This window comes from Xenopus laevis, chromosome 7L, assembly GCF_017654675.1.
Source record: "Xenopus laevis strain J_2021 chromosome 7L, Xenopus_laevis_v10.1, whole genome shotgun sequence".
Lineage (NCBI taxonomy): Eukaryota > Metazoa > Chordata > Amphibia > Anura > Pipidae > Xenopus > Xenopus laevis.
This window is the reverse complement of record NC_054383.1, coordinates 138,056,795-138,076,306: the sequence shown is the minus strand read 5'-3', so window position 1 is coordinate 138,076,306 and position 19,512 is coordinate 138,056,795. Positions and strand designations below refer to the sequence as shown.

Sequence of the window (19,512 nt, the reverse complement as noted above, 5' to 3'; positions counted from 1 at the left end):
TTGTGTAACACTGCTACACATTTACTAGACATACCGTAGTCTCACTTCCAGGGGCTGCAGGAGGGGAGTGGCTGATCTTGTGCCTGTAGGAATCTGGATGCGCAACTGGAGCTCCCAGGACTCGGGGTTCAGGCAGTGCATCTCCTTTACTGTGCGCCGGTATCTCTCCTCGAAGCTGTCATTTAGGAAGCGCTGGATCAGGGCAGTCTTGCCGACCCCACGGAGGAGCTCCTGAAGCGAAGCCTTTCTGTATTACAGCCTTTCGCGTATTTGACTCAAGTATAAGCCGAGGTAGAGTTTTTCAGCAAATTTTGGGTGCTGAAAAACTCGGCTTATACTCGAGTACATACGGTACATAGAAAAAATGTATTCTGGATCCTTCATATCCTAGTTGCTAGGGCCAAATGATCCTAGCAACAAGACGGCATACCCGTTGTGAATTTGAATTTTCAGTGTTTGGAATATTTCATCCTATGTCTCCCTCTCACTCGTCCTCATCTTCCGTTCTAACCACTGACTGGTTGCTAAGGCAAGTGGGCCCTAGCAACTAGATTAGGCAGGGGAGAGGGCGTGTTGGTAGTTAATGGTTTGTATTATAGGGGAGAGCGTCCCTGAGATGAAAACCCCCCTGACTGATGGGCCCCAGGCTGGCGGCACCCCGTATTGTCCAGAGGAGCACAAGAGGCACACGCTGTTTGGGGGGACCCAGATAATCCAGGCCAAAACCTACCTGGACAAAGAGGTGATCGCAGTGGTGACAAGAACAGGTACAACCCCCAAATTTAAAGGATGGGAAAAGCTTCTTATAGGGGTGCGATTGTGTCTGAGCTATTTGTATAAGAACAATGAGTGTCTAGTCCTGGGGGGCTTCATCCTCTCACATCCCCCCAATGCTCCCCAATAGGTTTCTGCACAGTGAAGGGGAATCTCATCAGCTCCATCCTGCACCCCAAACCCGTCTCCTTCAAGTTCTACAGGGACGCTGCGAAGTTTGTGCTGGTCCTGGGCCTGTTTGGTGAGTGTTGGGGGACAAGGCGGTTCCTGGGAAATGGGGTCACTGTAAGTAAAAGCGGGGGCCACACACACCAGGGAAGAGGGGAGCACTCAGGTCATGGTGACCCCATAGATTACATGGCTGCCAATGGCTTGTGATGTCACTTGGATTTTCTCAAGAACTTTGCACTGTGAGTTAAGACTCAGTACAATTTGCCCCAACCCAGCGGAGCTCAGGTAATGGGATCTACTACTACTATCAGCACTCGGGTTATCAGGCTCATCCCCACACAAATATTCAATTATCCTTTTTCTTCAGTTAATTTTTCTCCATTTTATCTTTTTTTCTAGCATTTTTGGGCAACATTTACAGCATCGGAATCCTCATCAAGAACAAGGTGATTCTCTTCCTCTTTGCTCCTCCTCCTCAGCTAATTCTCCTCATTATGCCCCATTACCCAAACTGATCCCCTGTTCTTCTGATTGGCTTCTCTCTAGTTCCTCTAATTCTCATCCTGTTCTTCTGATTGGCTTCTCTCTAGTTCCTCTAATTCTCATCCTGTTCTTCTGATTGGCTTCTCTCTAGTTCCTCTAATTCTTCTCCTGTTCTTCTTCTGATTGGTTTTTCTCTAGTTCTCCTTCTGTTCTTTTTCTGATTGGCTTCCTGTTCTTCTTCTAATTGCCTTCTCTATAGTTCCTCTAGTTCTCCTTCTGTTCTTCTTCTGATTGGCTTCTCTCTAGTTCCTGTGTCTCCTCCTGTTCTTCTTCTGATTAGCTTTTCTCTAGTTCCCTTAGTTCTCCTTCTGTTCTTTTTCTGATTGGCTTTTCTCTCTAGTTCCTGTGTCTCATCCTGTTCTTCTTCTGATTGGCTTCTCTATAGTTCCTCTAGTTCTCCTCCTGTTCTTTTTCTGATTGGCTTCTCTCTAGTTCCTGTGTCTCCTCCTGTTCTTCTTCTAATTGGCTTTTCTCTAGTTCCTCTAGTTCTCCTTCTGTTCTTGGCTCTTGCCCATTTGTAGTCATTAGTGAGTTTTTCTTTGCCTCTTCTTCTCTAACTTGATTTCTGTTTTATTCTTTGCCAAATCTGCCCCTGAGCCCCCCCCATCTTCTTCCCACCTGGTCGTTATCTTGCTCCTCCCCCACAGGTTCATTTCTGCTTCACTGGATCTCATGCCATGTGGCTCTTCCATGTTGTTTCCCCCTTTTCTTCACTTGTTCCTCCATGTTGGTTCTCATCCTACTCTTCCCCATTGGGTCACCTCAAAGTCTCTCTCAATTACCCTGCTGTTCCCATTGGTTCCCTTCATCTGCTCTTGTTCTTTAATAGTCCTGTCCATTGGTTCCCACTTACCTCCTCTTTTTCCTATATCACTTACTCACCTCCAGTCTTGTGCTTGATCATTTATGACGTTCCCTAAGCTTAACCTCCCAACTGAAGCCCAGATCACACTGAGCATGTGCACAGTCTTGGTCTTGCAAAGATGTATAACAAAGTTACAAAATGGTGACCCCCTGTGGCCAACTTTGAAAGCATAAATCATTTGTTTGATTAGGCTTGTGGTGCAGTAAGTTCATGTTTAATATACAAGATACAGCATTTTTAGCTTTATTCTATTTACACTTTACTTCCCCTTTAGTTCCCTATTGTCTCTCCTCCTCGTCCTTCTCCCCCAGTTTAGTTCCAGTTCATCCTCTTTCCTGGGGTAAATCCCTTCAGTCATTTCTCCTGCTGATTTGAGGGCCCTTTATATGTCGCTGGAGGGCCCCACTGACCCCAGTCTTTCCCTTTCCCCCGGGCAGGTCTCTGTAAGACGGATCATTATACAAACCCTGGATCTGATCACCATCATTGTCCCCCCTGCACTGCCGGCTGCCATGACTGTAGGGACCATCTATGCCCAGAGCCGCCTGAAGAAACAGGGGATCTTCTGTATCAGCCCCCCGAGGATCAACGTCTGCGGCAAAATCAAGTTGTTCTGCTTCGATAAGGTAACGTTTCCCCCTAGAGTTTGTGCTTTGTGAGTAGGAACTAGAGGTGTTGCACTTCCTGCTCTGGGGCTGTTCTCCTTCCTATGGTCAGACCTGAGAGCAGCACAGAAAGTGCAGTGGATCAGATGTCTGTATTGGGGTCAGTACTGGGGGGGGAATAATTGGCTTTCAGAGGGTGTTTGGGACTAAATGGGGCTAATGGGCACAGATCATCCCAACTTTGTTTTATCATTATACCTATTGCTGCTTCCAGACCGGGACACTGACGGAGGAGGGGCTTGATGTTTGGGGGGTTGTCCCATTGGATAACACAAACTTCCTCCCCATTACCCACGACCCCCGATGTCTGCCCGACGGCCCAATCCTGCAGTCCCTGGTCTCCTGCCACTCAGTCACTCTGCTTAAAGGGAACCTCATCGGGGATATTATGGACGTGAAGATGATGGAATCGACCAATTGGGTGAGACTGTAACCAGCGCTTGCACCGCGTATCACTAGTATCCGTGTGACTCACTACATCCCTGTGTATCACTAGTATCTGTACTGCTGGTTGTGACTCAGTACATCCCTGTGTATCACTAGTATCTGTACAGCCGGTTGTGACTCACTACATCCCTGTGTATCACTAGTATCTGTACTGCTGGTTGTGACTCAGTACATCCCTGTGTATCACTAGTATCTGTACTGCTGGTTGTGACTCACTACATCCCTGTGTATCACTAGTATCTGTACTGCTGGTTGTGACTCAGTACATCCCTGTGTATCACTAGTATCTGTACTGCTGGTTGTGACTCAGTACATCCCCGTGTATCACTAGTATCAGTACAGCTGGTTGTGACTCACTACATCCCTGTGTATCACTAGTATCAGTACAGCTGGTTGTGACTCAGTACATCCCTGTGTATCACTAGTATCTGTACTGCTGGTTGTGACTCAGTACATCCCCGTGTATCACTAGTATCAGTACAGCTGGTTGTGACTCAGTACATCCCTGTGTATCACTAGTATCTGTACTGCTGGTTGTGACTCAGTACATCCCTGTGTATCACTAGTATCTGTACTGCTGGTTGTGACTCAGTACATCCCTGTGTATCACTAGTATCTGTACTGCTGGTTGTGACTCAGTACATCCCCGTGTATCACTAGTATCAGTACAGCTGGTTTTGACTCAGTACATCCCTGTGTATCACTAGTATCTGTACTGCTGGTTGTGACTCAGTACATCCCTGTGTATCACTAGTATCTGTACAGCTGGTTGTGACTCGGTACATCCCTGTGTATCACTAGTATCTGTACTGCTGGTTGTGACTCAGTACATCCCTGTGTATCACTAGTATCTGTACTGCTGGTTGTGACTCAGTACATCCCTGTGTATCACTAGTATCTGTACTGCTGGTTGTGACTCAGTACATCCCTGTGTATCACTAGTATCTGTACTGCTGGTTGTGACTCAGTACATCACTGTGTATCACTAGTATCAGTACAGCTGGTTGTGACTCAGTACATCCCTGTGTGTCACTAGTATCTGTACAGCTGGTTGTGACTCACTACATCCCTGTGTGTCACTAGTATCAGTACAGCTGGTTGTGACTCAGTACATCCCTGTGTATCACTAGTATCAGTACAGCTGGTTGTGACTCAGTACATCCCTGTGTATCACTAGTATCTGTACTGCTGGTTGTGACTCAGTACATCCCTGTGTATCACTAGTATCTGTACAGCTGGTTGTGACTCAGTACATCCCTGTGTATCACTAGTATCTGTACAGCTGGTTGTGACTCAGTACATCCCTGTGTATCACTAGTATCTGTACTGCTGGTTGTGACTCAGTACATCCCTGTGTATCACTAGTATCTGTACTGCTGGTTGTGACTCAGTACATCCCCGTGTATCACTAGTATCTGTACAGCTGGTTGTGACTCTGTACATCCCTGTGGTTCTGCTGTTCCTTCCCTGTCACTAAATGACTTTCCCTGTTTCAGACTCTGGACTCTCAGGACATGGACGAGCAGATGACGGAACATTTTGGGACCAAGGTTCTGGCAGTGATGAAGCCGCCACCACTGGATGAGCAGCCGCACGGACCGGTGAGTCTGATTCTGGGAAGTTGGAGCAGAAGCCGCTTGCTGATTGGTTACTACACTGTATCCCTCCTTCTGTATTGGCTGTAAGGGAACCGAATGAGCCAATGTCTGTCCTTCCCACAGAAACATCACGTGCCCATTGGTGTATTACGGAGATTCCCTTTCTCCTCCGCACTCCAAAGGATGAGCGTCATCAGCAAACTCCCCGGGGACTCCCCCGCGCTCCTCTACATGAAGGGGGCACCCGAAATGGTGGCGAGTCTGTGCAAGAGCGACACTGGTACGTGGGTCTCATCTCATGGGGAGACTGGGTTACTTATAGGATAGTACCATTTAATCTGCAGGGGTGAGGATACCAAGAGTTGGATAATACCATCACAAGTATGGGGGGAACGATAAGCAGAAATCCACCTTCACGTTAATCTCCTCCAGTACTTACCCAGGTACAGAGCTCTGATTCTCTGTACTTCCTGCTCCTGGGCTGTTCTCTTTCCCATGGTCAGACAGGAACCTCCCCTCTTTTCATGGGAAAGAGAACAGCCCAGGAGCAGGCAGTAAAGAGAATTGGTTAGTCACCCCGTGTATCTGAGCATTGTGGGCGGGGATTGTGATGTCACTAATATTCCCCCATGTTTGTCCCCAGTACCCCTGGATTTCTCCGCCATGCTCAAGCAATACACCAAGGACGGGTATCGGGTTCTGGGCTTTGGGTACAAGACCCTCGACTCAGTTAAAACCTTTGAGGATGCCCAGCTGGTAACAAGGTGGGTACAAATCTGAATTCTCCCTGATTTGCCTCTAGCAGTTCCTCTCTACAGACTTTAGTTGGCGCTATAGGAGGTGCTTGATACTGAGTGGAAGGTGCTTGATACTGAGTGGGAGGTGCTTGATACTGAGTGGGAGGTGCTTGATACTGAGTGGGATGTGCTTGATACTGAGTGGGAGGTGCTTGATACTGAGTGGGAGGGGCCTGTTCAATAGACTGACGGGGTTGATGTTGGGTAGTTAGTGGTGCAGCCAATCACAGTGAGTCTCACTAGTACAGAAAAAGGGGTGGTCGAGGCTGTTCTCCTCCCTGTGTGAGCAGAATCCAAATGTACCTACTGTCTTGCGCCCCAACCTGCCCTTCCTCTATCTGCTCAGGGCCCAGGTGAGTGAGTGATGGGAATTGTCCCCTGTAGGGGCTTCAGTCTCTCCTCTTGGGCTGAGTGTGACCCTCTTGTGTCTCACAGGGAGTCGGTGGAGCAGGATCTCTCCTTCCTGGGGTTCCTCATAATGAAGAACGTCCTGAAACCAGAAACTGCGCCCGTTATCCATGAGCTGCGCAGGGCCAATATCCGCACCGTCATGGTGACAGGTAAAGACGCCCCACATTGTACCCCACATTATATTCAACATTGTACACCACATTATATTCAACATTGTACCCCACATTATATTCAACATTGTACCCCACATTATATTCAACATTGTACCCCACATTATATTCAACATTGTACCCCACATTATATTCAACATTGTACCCCACATTATACCCCAGACCCTCTTGCTCCTGGAAGGGAGGGAAGTGACGAGGGCTGACTGGGCTTTTTCCATTGTGTTGATCTCTATGGGAACATCTTCATGAGCAAGTGCTCCCTCTAGTGGCCAAAACCCTTACCCTCTCCTCCAGATCAGTTCTATGAGAGCAACAGTCCCACCCCTCAAACTGACCATGGGGAAGAGAGTTCTGGGGGGGCAGAATTTGAATTTAGTAACTCAAGGGGAAGGTTTGCTAGACTAAGGGAAAGAGAACAGCCCAGGAGCAGGAAGTACAGAGAATCAGAGCTCTGTACCTGGGTAAGTACTGGGGGGGGATTCACTTACCCAGGGGGAGGTTCCTGTCTGACCATGGGAAAGAGAACAGCCCAGGAGCAGGAAGTACAGAGAATCAGAGCTCTGTACCTGGGTAAGTACTGGGGGGGGATTCACTTACCCAGGGGGAGGTTCCTGTCTGACCATGGGAAAGAGAACAGCCCAGGAGCAGGAAGTACAGAGAATCAGAGCTCTGTACCTGGGTAAGTACTGGGGGGGGATTCACTTACCCAGGGGGAGGTTCCTGTCTGACCATGGGAAAGAGAACAGCCCAGGAGCAGGAAGTACAGAGAATCAGAGCTCTGTACCTGGGTAAGTACTGGGGGGGATTCACTTACCCAGGGGGAGGTTCCTGTCTGACCATGGGAAAGAGAACAGCCCAGGAGCAGGAAGTACAGAGAATCAGAGCTCTGTACCTGGGTAAGTACTGGGGGGAGATTGGATTCACTTACCCAGGGGGAGGTTCCTGTCTGACCATGGGAAAGAGAACAGCCCAGGAGCAGGAAGTACAGAGAATCAGAGCTCTGTACCTGGGTAAGTACTGGGGGGGATTCACTTACCCAGGGGGAGGTTCCTGTCTGACCATGGGAAAGAGAACAGCCCAGGAGCAGGAAGTACAGAGAATCAGAGCTCTGTACCTGGGTAAGTACTGGGGGATATTGGATTCACTTACCCAGGGGGAGGTTCCTGTCTGACCATGGGAAAGAGAACAGCCCAGGAGCAGGAAGTACAGAGAATCAGAGCTCTGTACCTGGGTAAGTACTGGGGGAGATTGGATTCACTTACCCAGGGGGAGGTTCCTGTCTGACCATGGGAAAGAGAACAGCCCAGGAGCAGGAAGTACAGAGAATCAGAGCTCTGTACCTGGGTAAGTACTGGGGGAGATTGGATTCACTTACCCAGGGGGAGGTTCCTGTCTGACCATGGGAAAGAGAACAGCCCAGGAGCAGGAAGTACAGAGAATCAGAGCTCTGTACCTGGGTAAGTACTGGGGGAGATTGGATTCACTTACCCAGGGGGAGGTTCCTGTCTGACCATGGGAAAGAGAACAGCCCAGGAGCAGGAAGTACAGAGAATCAGAGCTCTGTACCTGGGTAAGTACTGGGGGAGATTGGATTCACTTACCCAGGGGGAGGTTCCTGTCTGACCATGGGAAAGAGAGCAGCCCAGGAGCAGGAAGTAGAGAGATATGGTGGGCTCAGGGGAGTCTCTCTGTATTTCAGGGGATAACATGCTGACGGCAGTGAACGTTGCCAGGAGTTGTCATATTGTGGAGGCGACAGAGAGAGTTTTCTTCGCCAGTGCGTCCCCCCCGTCCCTGAATAAAGCAGCGAGTGTGAAATTCATTCCTGCAGAAGCGGCGACCCCAGAGGAGACACAAGAGGTGAGTGTCAGCTTCTGGGCTTAGAGTCTTGTTGGGTCTCGGGTGCAGATTTGCCAGTGACTTTAATGGTTTCTCATTTGCCCCCACAGACTCTGTACCAACAGGGCGGCTCATTCCTGGATAAAGGACCTTATTGCTTCGCTATGAACGGGAAATCCTTCTCTGCTCTGTGTGATCACTTCCCCCAGTTACTGCCCAAAGTATGTGCCCCCCAGTCTGGCTGCGTCTCTAGGGCACCATATGGGCAAGAGGGGCCCCTGACTATATATTGGGTGGGATTTCCATAAACTGGGGCTTTACAGTCTATAGACATCTGTGGGAGGGTGCTGGGAGTTGCAGGGGGCCTATAATTTACAATATTAATATATTTAAGGTAAAACAGAAGAGATTGTGATTGGACCACAGAGCTGACATTCCTCTCCTGACCTCCAATTCTCCCTCTGTTTCCCCCACAGATATTGATTCACTCGGCCATATTCGCCCGAATGTCTCCGGATCAGAAAACCCAATTGGTGCAGAACCTGCAGGAGCTGAAGTGAGACCAATGAGAATTGCATGGGGGGCGGGGCTATAGCCGGCTGTGAACTGGCCAATGAGCTGGGGAGGTGGGGTGAGTGGGTGGAGTCATTTCTTTGTATAAAGTGTGAGTTGGGGTACAGTGTGAGTTGGGGTACAGTGTGAGGTGGAGAGGCAAGATGCATTGTGGGAAGCTGCTAGTGTGGGACTGACTTGCTCATTGCTCCCCGGGGGTCTCTTGCAGTTACTGCGTGGGGATGTGCGGAGATGGAGCCAATGACTGCGGAGCTCTCAAGGCTGCTGATGTCGGGGTGTCTCTTTCGGATGCAGAAGCCTCAGTGGCCTCCCCCTTCACTTCCAGAACCAGTAACATTGAGTGTGTCCCTGCTCTGATCCGGTCAGTGCTCCCCATGATTCTCCTTCTTTACTGCTCCCCCTAATGGTCACTGCTCCCCCTGATTCTCCCTAATGTCACTGCTCCCCCTAATTCTCCCTAATGTCACTGCTCCCCCTGATTCTCCCTAATGTCACTGCTCCCCCTGATTCTCCCTAATGTCACTGCTCCCCCTGATTCTCCCTAATGTCACTGCTCCCCCTGCTGTTCCTAATGGGGATTTATTTCTCATACAGGGAAGGTCGCTGCTCCCTAGAGACGTCATTTGGGATGTTCAAGTACATGGCGCTGTACAGTTTAACCCAGTTCATTACTGCGCTGATCCTCTACACTGTGAGTCTGATACACATGTTCTTATACATATATGTGAGGTCTGATGTATATAAACTGTATATATACGTGTGTATAGTGAGTGGGAAGTGAATACAGTTTAACCCTCTCCTCCCTTCCAGGTGAATACGAATCTTGGGGACCTCCAGTTCCTCTACTTTGACCTGGTGATCACCACCCTCGTGGCCATTCTCATGGGAAGAACTGGTCCAGCCAATGAGCTGGGGATCAAACGTCCGCTGGGCACATTGATCAGTCTCCCTGTCCTGGGAAGTCTCATCTTCCAGACCATCCTGATCCTCATCATTCAACTCATCCCACTCTTCCTTGTCCAAAATCAGAGCTGGTAAGTGTGACACTGCGGGTACTAACCTTTACTGTAGTCTTTTACTATTATCCTCCCAAATAACCTCCCCCTGGGTAAGTGAATCCAATCTCCCTCAGTACTTACCCAGGTACAGAGCTCTGATTCTCTGTACTTCCTGCTCCTGGGCTGTTCTCTTTCCCATGGTCAGACAGGAACCTCCCCCTGGGTAAGTGAATCTCCCCCAGTACTTACCCAGGTACAGAGCTCTGATTCTCTGTACTTCCTGCTCCTGGGCTGTTCTCTTTCCCATGGTCAGACAGGAACCTCCCCCTGAGTAAGTGAATCCAATCTCCCCCAGTACTTACCCAGGTACAGGTGATTCTCTGTACTTCCTGCTCCTGGGCTGTTCTCTTTCCCATGGTCAGACAGGAACCTCCCCCTGGGTAAGTGAATCCAATCTCCCCCAGTACTTACCCAGGTACAGAGCTCTGATTCTCTGTACTTCCTGCTCCTGGGCTGTTCTCTTTCCCATGGTCAGACAGGAACCTCCCCCTGGGCTGCTCATTTGAGCCCCATCCTGCACCTGACCATGGGAAAGAGAGCAGCCCAGGAGCAGATTTACTTTGATTTGTTTTTTATTGATATAAGAATATTTTAGGGTGACGGCTATTTGAGCAGCTCTGGGATAATGAGCCCCACATTTGCCGACCTACTCCGGGGGGCCATTCCAGTAATCCAGTTACACTACTCCATGTTTATACTCAGAGGTTCTTTTTCATGTTGCAGGTTTGTCCCCGTGAATGTGACAAATCCTGAGACTGTGCATCTGCCCAATGATGAGAACACGGTTCTGTTCTGTATTTCCGGGTTCCAGTATCTCATCCTGGCCGTGGTCCTGTCCAAGGGACACCCCTTCCGGAAACCTATTTACACCAACGGTAATTGTTCCACTCACTGATGAAGCTGCTGCAGTTACTTCTTGTGACCAGTAGAGGGAGACAGAGATCACTGAGTAATCCTGGATTGTAATTGATTGTAATTCCCGTAATTATTGGAATGTCGCCCCTTTGTATAAACCAAACTTTTGTCTCCCCCCCCCAGTGCCCTTCCTGCTGCTGCTCTTGGCTTTGTTGGCTCTGTGTCTCTGGATCACTATTGCCCCCCTGGGCTTCATGAAGTCTCTCCTACAGCTCGTCACTTACACTGACATTAACTTCCAGGGGGTCCTGGTGGGACTCGTCACTGTCAACTTCATTGCTGCCTTCCTTGTGGAGGTGAGTACCCCCAAACCTACTGGGACTGGGCTGTAACTGAGTGATCTCCATAGCAACAGTCTTTATACATCAGTCAGGAACCCCACTGTCCCTCTATACTCCTGCACCCCCAAACCTTGGGGATAATGATCTGTATCTCACACATATATTGATATTGTACATCAGTCAGGAACCCCACTGTCCCTCTATACTCCTGCACCCCCAAACCTTGGGATAATGATCTGTATCTCACACATATATTGATATTGTACATCAGTCAGGAACCCCACTGTCCCTCTATACTCCTGCACCCCCAAACCTTGGGGATAATGATCTGTATCTCACACATATATTGATATTGTACATCAATCAGGAACCCCACTGTCCCTCTATACTCCTGCACCCCCAAACCTTGGGATAATGATCTGTATCTCACACATATATTGATATTGTACATCAGTCAGGAACCCCACTGTCCCTTCTATACTCCTGCACCCCCAAACCTTGGGATAATGATCTGTATCTCACACATATATTGATATTGTACATCAGTCAGGAACCCCAATGTCCCTCTATACTCCTGCACCCCCAAACCTTGGGATAATGATTTGTATCTCACACATATATTGATATTGTACATCAGTCAGGAACCCCACTGTCCCCTCTATACTCCTGAACCCCCAAACCTTGGGATAATGATCTGTATGTCACACATATATTGATATTGTACATCAGTCAGGAACCCCACTGTCCCTCTATACTCCTGCACCCCCAAACCTTGGGATAATGATCTGTATCTCACACATATATTGATATTGTACATCAGTCAGGAACCCCACTGTCCCTCTATACTCCTGCACCCCCAAACCTTGGGATAATGATCTGTATCTCACACATATATTGATATTGTACATCAATCAGGAACCCCACTGTCCCTTCTATACTCCTGCACCCCCAAACCTTGGGATAATGATCTGTATCTCACACATATATTGATATTGTACATCAGTCAGGAACCCCACTGTCCCTCTATACTCCTGCACCCCCAAACCTTGGGATAATGATCTGTATCTCACACATATATTGATATTGTACATCAGTCAGGAACCCCACTGTCCCTCTATACTCCTGCACCCCCAAACCTTGGGATAATGATCTGTATCTCACACATATATTGATATTGTACATCAGTCAGGAACCCCACTGTCCCTCTATACTCCTGCACCCCCAAACCTTGGGGATAATAATCAGACTGATCTCTTTACAGATGGCTTTGGATTACGGGTTTCTGAACTGCTTGAAGCGACTGCGGAGGAAAAAGGAGCCCAAGAAGCTGTATAAGAGAATAGAGAGGGAGCTGCAGGGGCAGCTGTCATGGCCGCCTATAGAGCAGACTCTGCACCCGGGGCCCATACAGACCTATCGGGGGAGGTAGCAGGAGCAGGAGCCGGGCAGGTCCCAGTGGATGAAAGTTGGATAAGGACGTGGCCAGTTGTGAAATTGAAATTTGCACCTTAAACCACCAGCCCCGGAGCGGTTTAGAGGCAATAATAGATTTTTATTCCATTTCTTAGACTTAGACCATTCTGAAAATGTTGTTGTTTCTCTGGGGAGCCAGCAGGGCGGCGCAGAAGTTACACACGGGTGGTTTGATTCTCAGACTTTATAGGTTTTCTGGTTAAATTGTGGATGTGCTGGAGCCGTCAGACCCCGCCCCCGAGGTGCTGTTACATAAATCCGTTCTCCTGTCGTTTATCAGGGGGCGGGGTCAGAACTAATGGCTCCGCCCACGTGTCTCTCCCATGTTTACACTTATTGACTGATGTTGCGATACCTCAAGAGAAATGTCATTAATTATATTGTTATTATTATTATTACTACTGATTTGTGGCTCCTGCTGCGGGGAAATTAGTTACAGTTGGAAAACGGGTAAAATTGACAAGAGGGGGGCTCACATTGGCTCCCCTCTTTCTAGACTTCAACTCGCAGCTTTATACGTGGATCTGGATTAAGAGACAATGTTGGAATCCCAGTATTAAAGCTCACCCCTTAGTTTATTGTTTGTTTTCTTCTGCTCCCCAAATCTTGCTGGTTGTTTTAACATTGGTTATATGTCGCCAGCTGTAGTTCTGCAACATCACATTTGTAAGACAGAATAGTGCCTTAGACCAAGGGAAATAAGGGGCCCGTCTGCACCCACACAGGGGACACGTACATTAACCAGGAACACGGGTGGGTTAAAGTTTCTGCGGGGGAAAGACTGAGTGCAAGTTGCCTGGCCCAGTGCCCAGTCCTGTTATTGTTCTAGAATGAAACACCGGACTGGACTGGATTAGCAGGAGATCAAGAGAACTCCAGAGGGGCCCAACAATATTCCCACCAGAACCACAACTCTGCTCCATTATTTAACCCCAGTGAGTGCCCAGTAACAGCTCAGTGTTCTGCTGTATGACAGTTAGTGCCCCCAGGACTGGACTCAAAATACTCCCCAGCATTCCCAGTACACAGACGCCCAAACAGCCCCCACCAGCCCACTTAAAGGAGAAGGAAAGGCTAAAAGTAAGTAAGCTTTATCAGAAAGGTCTATATAAATACACCAGTAACCCCTCAAAGTAATGCTGCTCTGAGTCCTCTGTCAAACATCACATTTCTCTCCTTCTATTGTGTACTCATGGGCTTCTGTATCAGACTAACTGTTTTCAGCTTAAACCTCCAGGGCTAGGGCTTGAGCATGCTCAGTTTGTTCCTCTCCTCCCTGCTGTAATCTGAGCCCAGAGCTATAAGTGAGCAGGGAGAGACTCAGGCAGGAAGTGATCTCACACCAAGCTAATATGGCAGCTGCTATCCTAAACAAACAGAGACAATGTCTAGAGATGATTACTCAGGTATGGTAAAGCATTCTGCAGAATAAATACAGTGTTATAGCTTGTACTATTGTGGCTGATATATTGGCGACAATCTCCTTCAGTAGCTTGCCTTCTCCTTTAATAGTCACTTTCTATGGCACCTAACAGCAGCCCCTCTGGCATTTGCCAAAACCTAAAGATTGTCAGTCTGGGCCTCGTGTCCCCCCGTCCACCAGCTAATAAACTGTGTAAAAAGATTTACCCCAAAAAGGGTGTAATATAGTAGATTTATAGAGCTGTGTTAAATCTGCACATCCTAGCCATGGAACTTGCCCCCATAACAGTCACAGTGTTAACTTACACTATTGTTTCACACAGAAAGAGAAGGGAAAGGGGGTTAGGGAGTAGAGAGACAAATGGGGGAGAGGAGAAATATAGAAGGGGAGAGAAGAGGGAGGATGGGGGAGAGTAAGGCCAAACAGTTGGGGAGAAAAGGAAAGGAGAGGGGATGAGAGACAGAAGGAGAGAAGGGAAAGGGGGTTAGGGAGTAGAGAGACAAATGGGGGAGAGGAGAAATATAGAAGGGGAGAGAAGAAGGAGGATGGGGGAGAGTAAGGCAAACAGTTGGGGGAGAAAAGGAAAGGAGAGGGGTGAGAGACAGAAGGAGAGAAGGGAACGGGGGTTAGGGAGTAGAGAGACAAATGGGGGAGAGGAGAAATATAGAAGGGGAGAGAAGAGGGAGGATGGGGAGAGTAAGGCCAAACAGTTGGGGAGAAAAGGAAAGGAGAGGGGATGAGAGACAGAAGGAGAGAAGGGAAAGGGGGTTAGGGAGTAGAGAGACAAATGGGGGAGAGGAGAAATATAGAAGGGCAAAGAAGAGGGAGGATGGGGGAGAGTAAGGCCAAACAGTTGGGGGAGAAAGGAAAGGAGAGGGGATGAGAGACAGAAGGAGAGAAGGGAAAGGGGTTAGGGAGTAGAGAGACAAATGGGGGAGAGGAGAAATATAGAAGGGGAGAGAAGAGGGAGGATGGGGGAGAGTAAGGCCAAACAGTTGGGGGAGAAAAGGAAAGGAGAGGGGATGAGAGACAGAAGTAGAGAAGGGAAAGGGGGTTAGGGAGTAGAGAGACAAATGGGGGAGAGGAGAAATATAGAAGGGGAGAGAAGAGGGAGGATGGGGGAGAGTAAGGCCAAACAGTTGTGGGAGAAAAGGAAAGGAGAGGGGGTGAGAGACAGAAGGAGAGAAGGGAAAGGGGGTTAGGGAGTAGAGAGACAAATGGGGGAGAGGAGAAATAAAGAAGAGGAGAGAAGAGGGAGGATGGGGGAGAGTAGAAATGGGAAGAATAATAAAACAGGGAAAGAGAATGGGAGAGGAGGGAACAGACCAGAGAATAAAATAAAGATGGGGGTGAATAGAGGGAGGAGAAATGTGATTATTTGGGCGGGTGCTACTGTGAGTCTTTGCTTTAATAGGTGGGACACTGCTCCCAAGCCAGTAGAGGGGGTGGGGGGATATAGTACTGAAATAATTGGGGCTGTAGTAGATCTAAGAATGTTCCTATATCAGTGGGACCCCAGTGAAGGTGATTTAGTTTAATAAATATCAAACCACAGGACTGTACCAAACCTCTGTTATACGGGGCCCTCCTATTCCTGACTGCCTTATCCTTATTGCCAATGTGAGGAGTATACGGAGCAGATCCAACCTCTGTAATAATGGGCAGAACAGATCGGACCTATTGTATCACTGGTGCGTAATATTCACTGAGTGTTGTTAGATTTAGAATTTGTTTTTGTTATTTTATTTTTACATTCACTCTGGTAAAATGTAAATAAGACATTCCAATTATTAACATTACTGTATTCCTCTTCTATATCTCCAGTCTCCATAACCAGTGTCTTGTTTTACAACTTTGCATTTTTGTTAAATTCCTTCTTGTTTTGGGTTTGAAAACTCAATGAAGAAATTGAATCAGACGGGACCTGTACACTGCACCCCAGTGGCCCCCATACCCCCAGAGCATGCTGGGAAATAAGGGCTGGATTGTGGGCACAATGCGGGTGAATAAACTGCACCTGTATTAAATGAATGAAATACGTTTCTAGTTTTGTCAGTCAAATCACAGCTACTCCCTTTAGTTTACTATCTTTTATTATGGGGTTCCCGAGTGGGCCCAGTGAGTGTAGAAGCCAGGCAGTGCCACTAACTAAGTCTCCATTTATATTGTGCTTCAGCTCTGCTCTGCCCCCTTTTATGTCATGACCCACCCTTTTTGTTCCCACCCTTCACCAGCCGGTAACATTTTAGGAAAAGATGGCATCCCTAGCGATGGACAGTTGGAAAGTTATCACTACTATGAAAAGGGGGCAAAAGCTGCTATAGCCAAACCCTTTAATCATCTATTTCATCCCAAAAAGTCCAACCCGTTTCCTGGATCAGATGCCAAAGATCCAGATGTAGAGAAGAGCCACAATGTCGGCTTCCCACCACTGAGCATCTTCAGGAAGAAGAAGAAAGGCCCAAATGCCCCATGAGGTTACAGAAGGCGCAGATCCAGAGAACCCAACTGAGGAAATGACAGTTGGAGTTTCAGTTACAGACAAGGGAGCGTCAGTCTCATCAGAAGAGAAACAGCTCCCTGAGCTCAAGCTGACAGCACTTCAGAAACAAATCCTTCAGGGTTGTGATTGGCTGGAAGATGACATTATAGACGTGGCACAAGCAATGCTGAAATGGCAGTTTGGAGCCGACGGCCTCCAATCCATCATTGAAGCCCAATGGCAGGTTGTACCTGTGCCTGTCCCAGCTGTCCAGATCCAGTTAGATAGAGATCTGAACCACTAGTTGGCATCTTGTTTCAGATCCGATACAACTTAAAATCCCCCAAATTTATCAATTCCATAAAGAGACAAATCCGGGAATACTATTGGGAAGTGGCCCCAGATCCTCTGGAAGCCTGATACACCAGCAACCCAATGGGAATGACTGCAGGGTATATGCCATAGCCAATGTGTGTGACTTACTGGGAGACCCCACTGGCTGCAGGTATGATAAGAAAATCGCCAAATGAGCGAATCTTAACCCGATATGTTCACTAACGGCTGAGCAATACCGGATGAATCTGAACGTTCGGCCCTGGGGATTACTATGAATGGGCTCAGACGAGTCGCCGGACTACTAGCCGATGAGATCCTGCATTGTACAAAAAATCAAACTTGACTGATCGATATGTGGCGAGTTTTGGCCTGATATAAATCGGGAGGATCTTTATATGGGCAGATAAACTGTCGGCCTAAAGGACTGAGATCAGCAGCTTTAATCTGCCCGTGTTTGGCCACCTTTACAGTAATAAACTTGTATTTAACTGACCGCTCATTAGAAGCTGCTGAACAGAATCTTACAGAATATTTGTGATTTTATTGACCATTAAAACAACACTGGGGTAAGAAGCCTTATCTGTATCTGACAGTATCAAACTGTATCTGTACAGTAAGTCAGAGCTGCAGGAGTCGGGGGCAAGAGAATGGGAATGTTGCTTATTAACCCCTGCAATCCAACCGCAGTCAAAGGACAATCCCAAGATTAGTGAGATTTCCCCTAGTCGTTTTACTCAGGCTTTGTAATGATACAGATACTCACATAGATACTCACACAGATACTCACATAGATACTCACACAGATACTCACACAGATACTCACACATAGAAACAAAACAAATAAGTCGTTGCAATTTGGCACCTTTTTTTCAGCAGCATTTCCCGCACTGTTTAGTAACTAAGATGTGAAACCCCCAGTCAGACACAGGTTACACGAGATCCAGTATCCAAAGAACTTCATGTTGATTATGAGAGCAGAGATCCCCGACATACACTCTATTAATGGCATTTCAGCCGTATTGAGCCCCAGTCTCAGCCATGAACAATGTATTGGGCACTGCCAGTGGCATCACAGACTCTAATACCCAATCCAAGGGGGGCCCAGGCATTGCACCCCCCAAATCAAGCTGCACAATCAACACTTGTTTATAAAATCAGTTCCTTCTGAGCAGCTGTTGGCCAGTAACGCAGAATTTCCCCAAACACATTGCTCCCCAATATTCAGCCATAGGGGTTTGGCAGAGAAACTCCATTTTACATGAGGCAGAGACGGTAATTATTGCGTTATTAATGAATAGATGTTTCTTTAAAATTATCAATTCAAATATCTCATTATTCTTAGAACATGCAAATGGCAGAGGGTAAAGGAGATTCAAACACGAGCAAAGGAAGAGGAACTATGGAATAAGGCCCATTTACAGTTATAATAAGCTTTGTAGGTTTGGGTTAAAAAGCAATTTATTTTCAATCCTGTGGTTTAATTAATTACTGCATTTTTTTTCTTCATTAATCACAGATCTGCGTTTTTTTTTGTAAGTTACCCTTGGGAATCCAACTTTTGCTCCGGGCCCCCTAAGCTACAGATATATGAAAATATTGGTATAACAGCCATACGGTCATAGGTCCAACAATATATAAGACCCTAATTGACATTCAAGATGTTTTCCAGTTTTATCCAACTAATAGGAATTCTCCCTAAATCTCATTCTAAGCAGCCCGTGTTCCAACCAACCCCCCCTGGGGGACCAGCCCCACAGAAACAAGTTTCCATTGTGTAAAGACAAACTCATAACAAAGTATTTGCTCCAAGTTATGGTTATTGGTGAGAGGACCCCTCCTTCTAATCCAAATGTGGATTTCCTTGAATTTATACAAACTAAGACGTTCACTCCTGTTTTAATTACAAGCTCTTGTGAGCAAAGTGACTAAAAGGATGGCCCTATATCCATTAATAGCTGTAATTATACTCAAAGAGTTATTTTATAGCCCAAAAAAGTTGTTGCTTCACTATTTTGTTTTGGGGGTGGAATATACAGTATTAACCCCATCAGGTGCACATGGCAAACCGTCATTCAGAATTAATATCTTAAATGTCATTGTTTCTACTCATTATGGCCCCCTGTATAGTTACTAATCAGTGCGATGCTGCATAGAGGAGTAAGGAGCATTAGCGACACCCCAACACAGTGTAGGTGCTGCCATACTGCAGTATTGAGGGGCCCAACAGGGGAGAGAATAATACAGGACGTCATACAGAAAGTCCTTAGAGAGGAACTATTACAGCTACAACTGCACCCAAACTAGTAGCTGTTTAATAACAACAGCCCGTTTACCCAAATTGTTACAATATTATTGGGTGTCCAATCTTGGGTTTGATCGGCATTTGGATAAATCTCAGCACTTTTTTGGCAGATCCTTAATGTTCAGCCAACATGAATCCAAACCTTTATAAATCCGGGAAACTGAATGAACCGTATTCCCGACTTTGTTCTAAAAATTATACTTAGGGTTAATATTCTCTTTGCATCTTCAGCTGAATCCAAAAACAATGTATTTTACTTATTCCGAATTATTATGAATTCGATTGTTTTGGTAAAATAAATGGTTTATTTATAGCAGGCCTGATATTATGGGGCACATGTAATTAACCCTCGATATTCGACTATCGAAGTAAAATCCTTCGGCTTGGAA

At 47.1% G+C, this 19,512-nt stretch overlaps 1 protein-coding gene across 3 annotated transcripts in view; it reads left to right on the top strand.

Moving 5' to 3' along the window:
* Positions 1 to 13,153, top strand: part of atp13a2.L (ATPase cation transporting 13A2 L homeolog) — a 43,626-nt gene extending 30,473 nt beyond the window's left edge. For all 3 annotated transcript variants that reach the window (XM_018226517.2, XM_041569889.1, XM_018226518.2), the window contains 18 exons: positions 600 to 767; positions 905 to 1,015; positions 1,345 to 1,391; positions 2,791 to 2,979; positions 3,233 to 3,439; positions 4,962 to 5,066; positions 5,187 to 5,343; positions 5,707 to 5,827; positions 6,296 to 6,420; positions 8,141 to 8,301; positions 8,391 to 8,501; positions 8,757 to 8,836; positions 9,062 to 9,214; positions 9,448 to 9,544; positions 9,664 to 9,887; positions 10,635 to 10,786; positions 10,950 to 11,122; positions 12,369 to 13,153. In XM_018226517.2, coding sequence (XP_018082006.1) covers positions 600 to 767; positions 905 to 1,015; positions 1,345 to 1,391; positions 2,791 to 2,979; positions 3,233 to 3,439; positions 4,962 to 5,066; positions 5,187 to 5,343; positions 5,707 to 5,827; positions 6,296 to 6,420; positions 8,141 to 8,301; positions 8,391 to 8,501; positions 8,757 to 8,836; positions 9,062 to 9,214; positions 9,448 to 9,544; positions 9,664 to 9,887; positions 10,635 to 10,786; positions 10,950 to 11,122; positions 12,369 to 12,536 — 2,549 coding nt within the window. In that variant the 3' untranslated portion in view covers positions 12,537 to 13,153. The remainder of the gene's footprint in view (positions 1 to 599; positions 768 to 904; positions 1,016 to 1,344; positions 1,392 to 2,790; positions 2,980 to 3,232; positions 3,440 to 4,961; positions 5,067 to 5,186; positions 5,344 to 5,706; positions 5,828 to 6,295; positions 6,421 to 8,140; positions 8,302 to 8,390; positions 8,502 to 8,756; positions 8,837 to 9,061; positions 9,215 to 9,447; positions 9,545 to 9,663; positions 9,888 to 10,634; positions 10,787 to 10,949; positions 11,123 to 12,368) is intronic.
* The last annotated feature ends 6,359 nt before the right edge of the window (positions 13,154 to 19,512 follow it).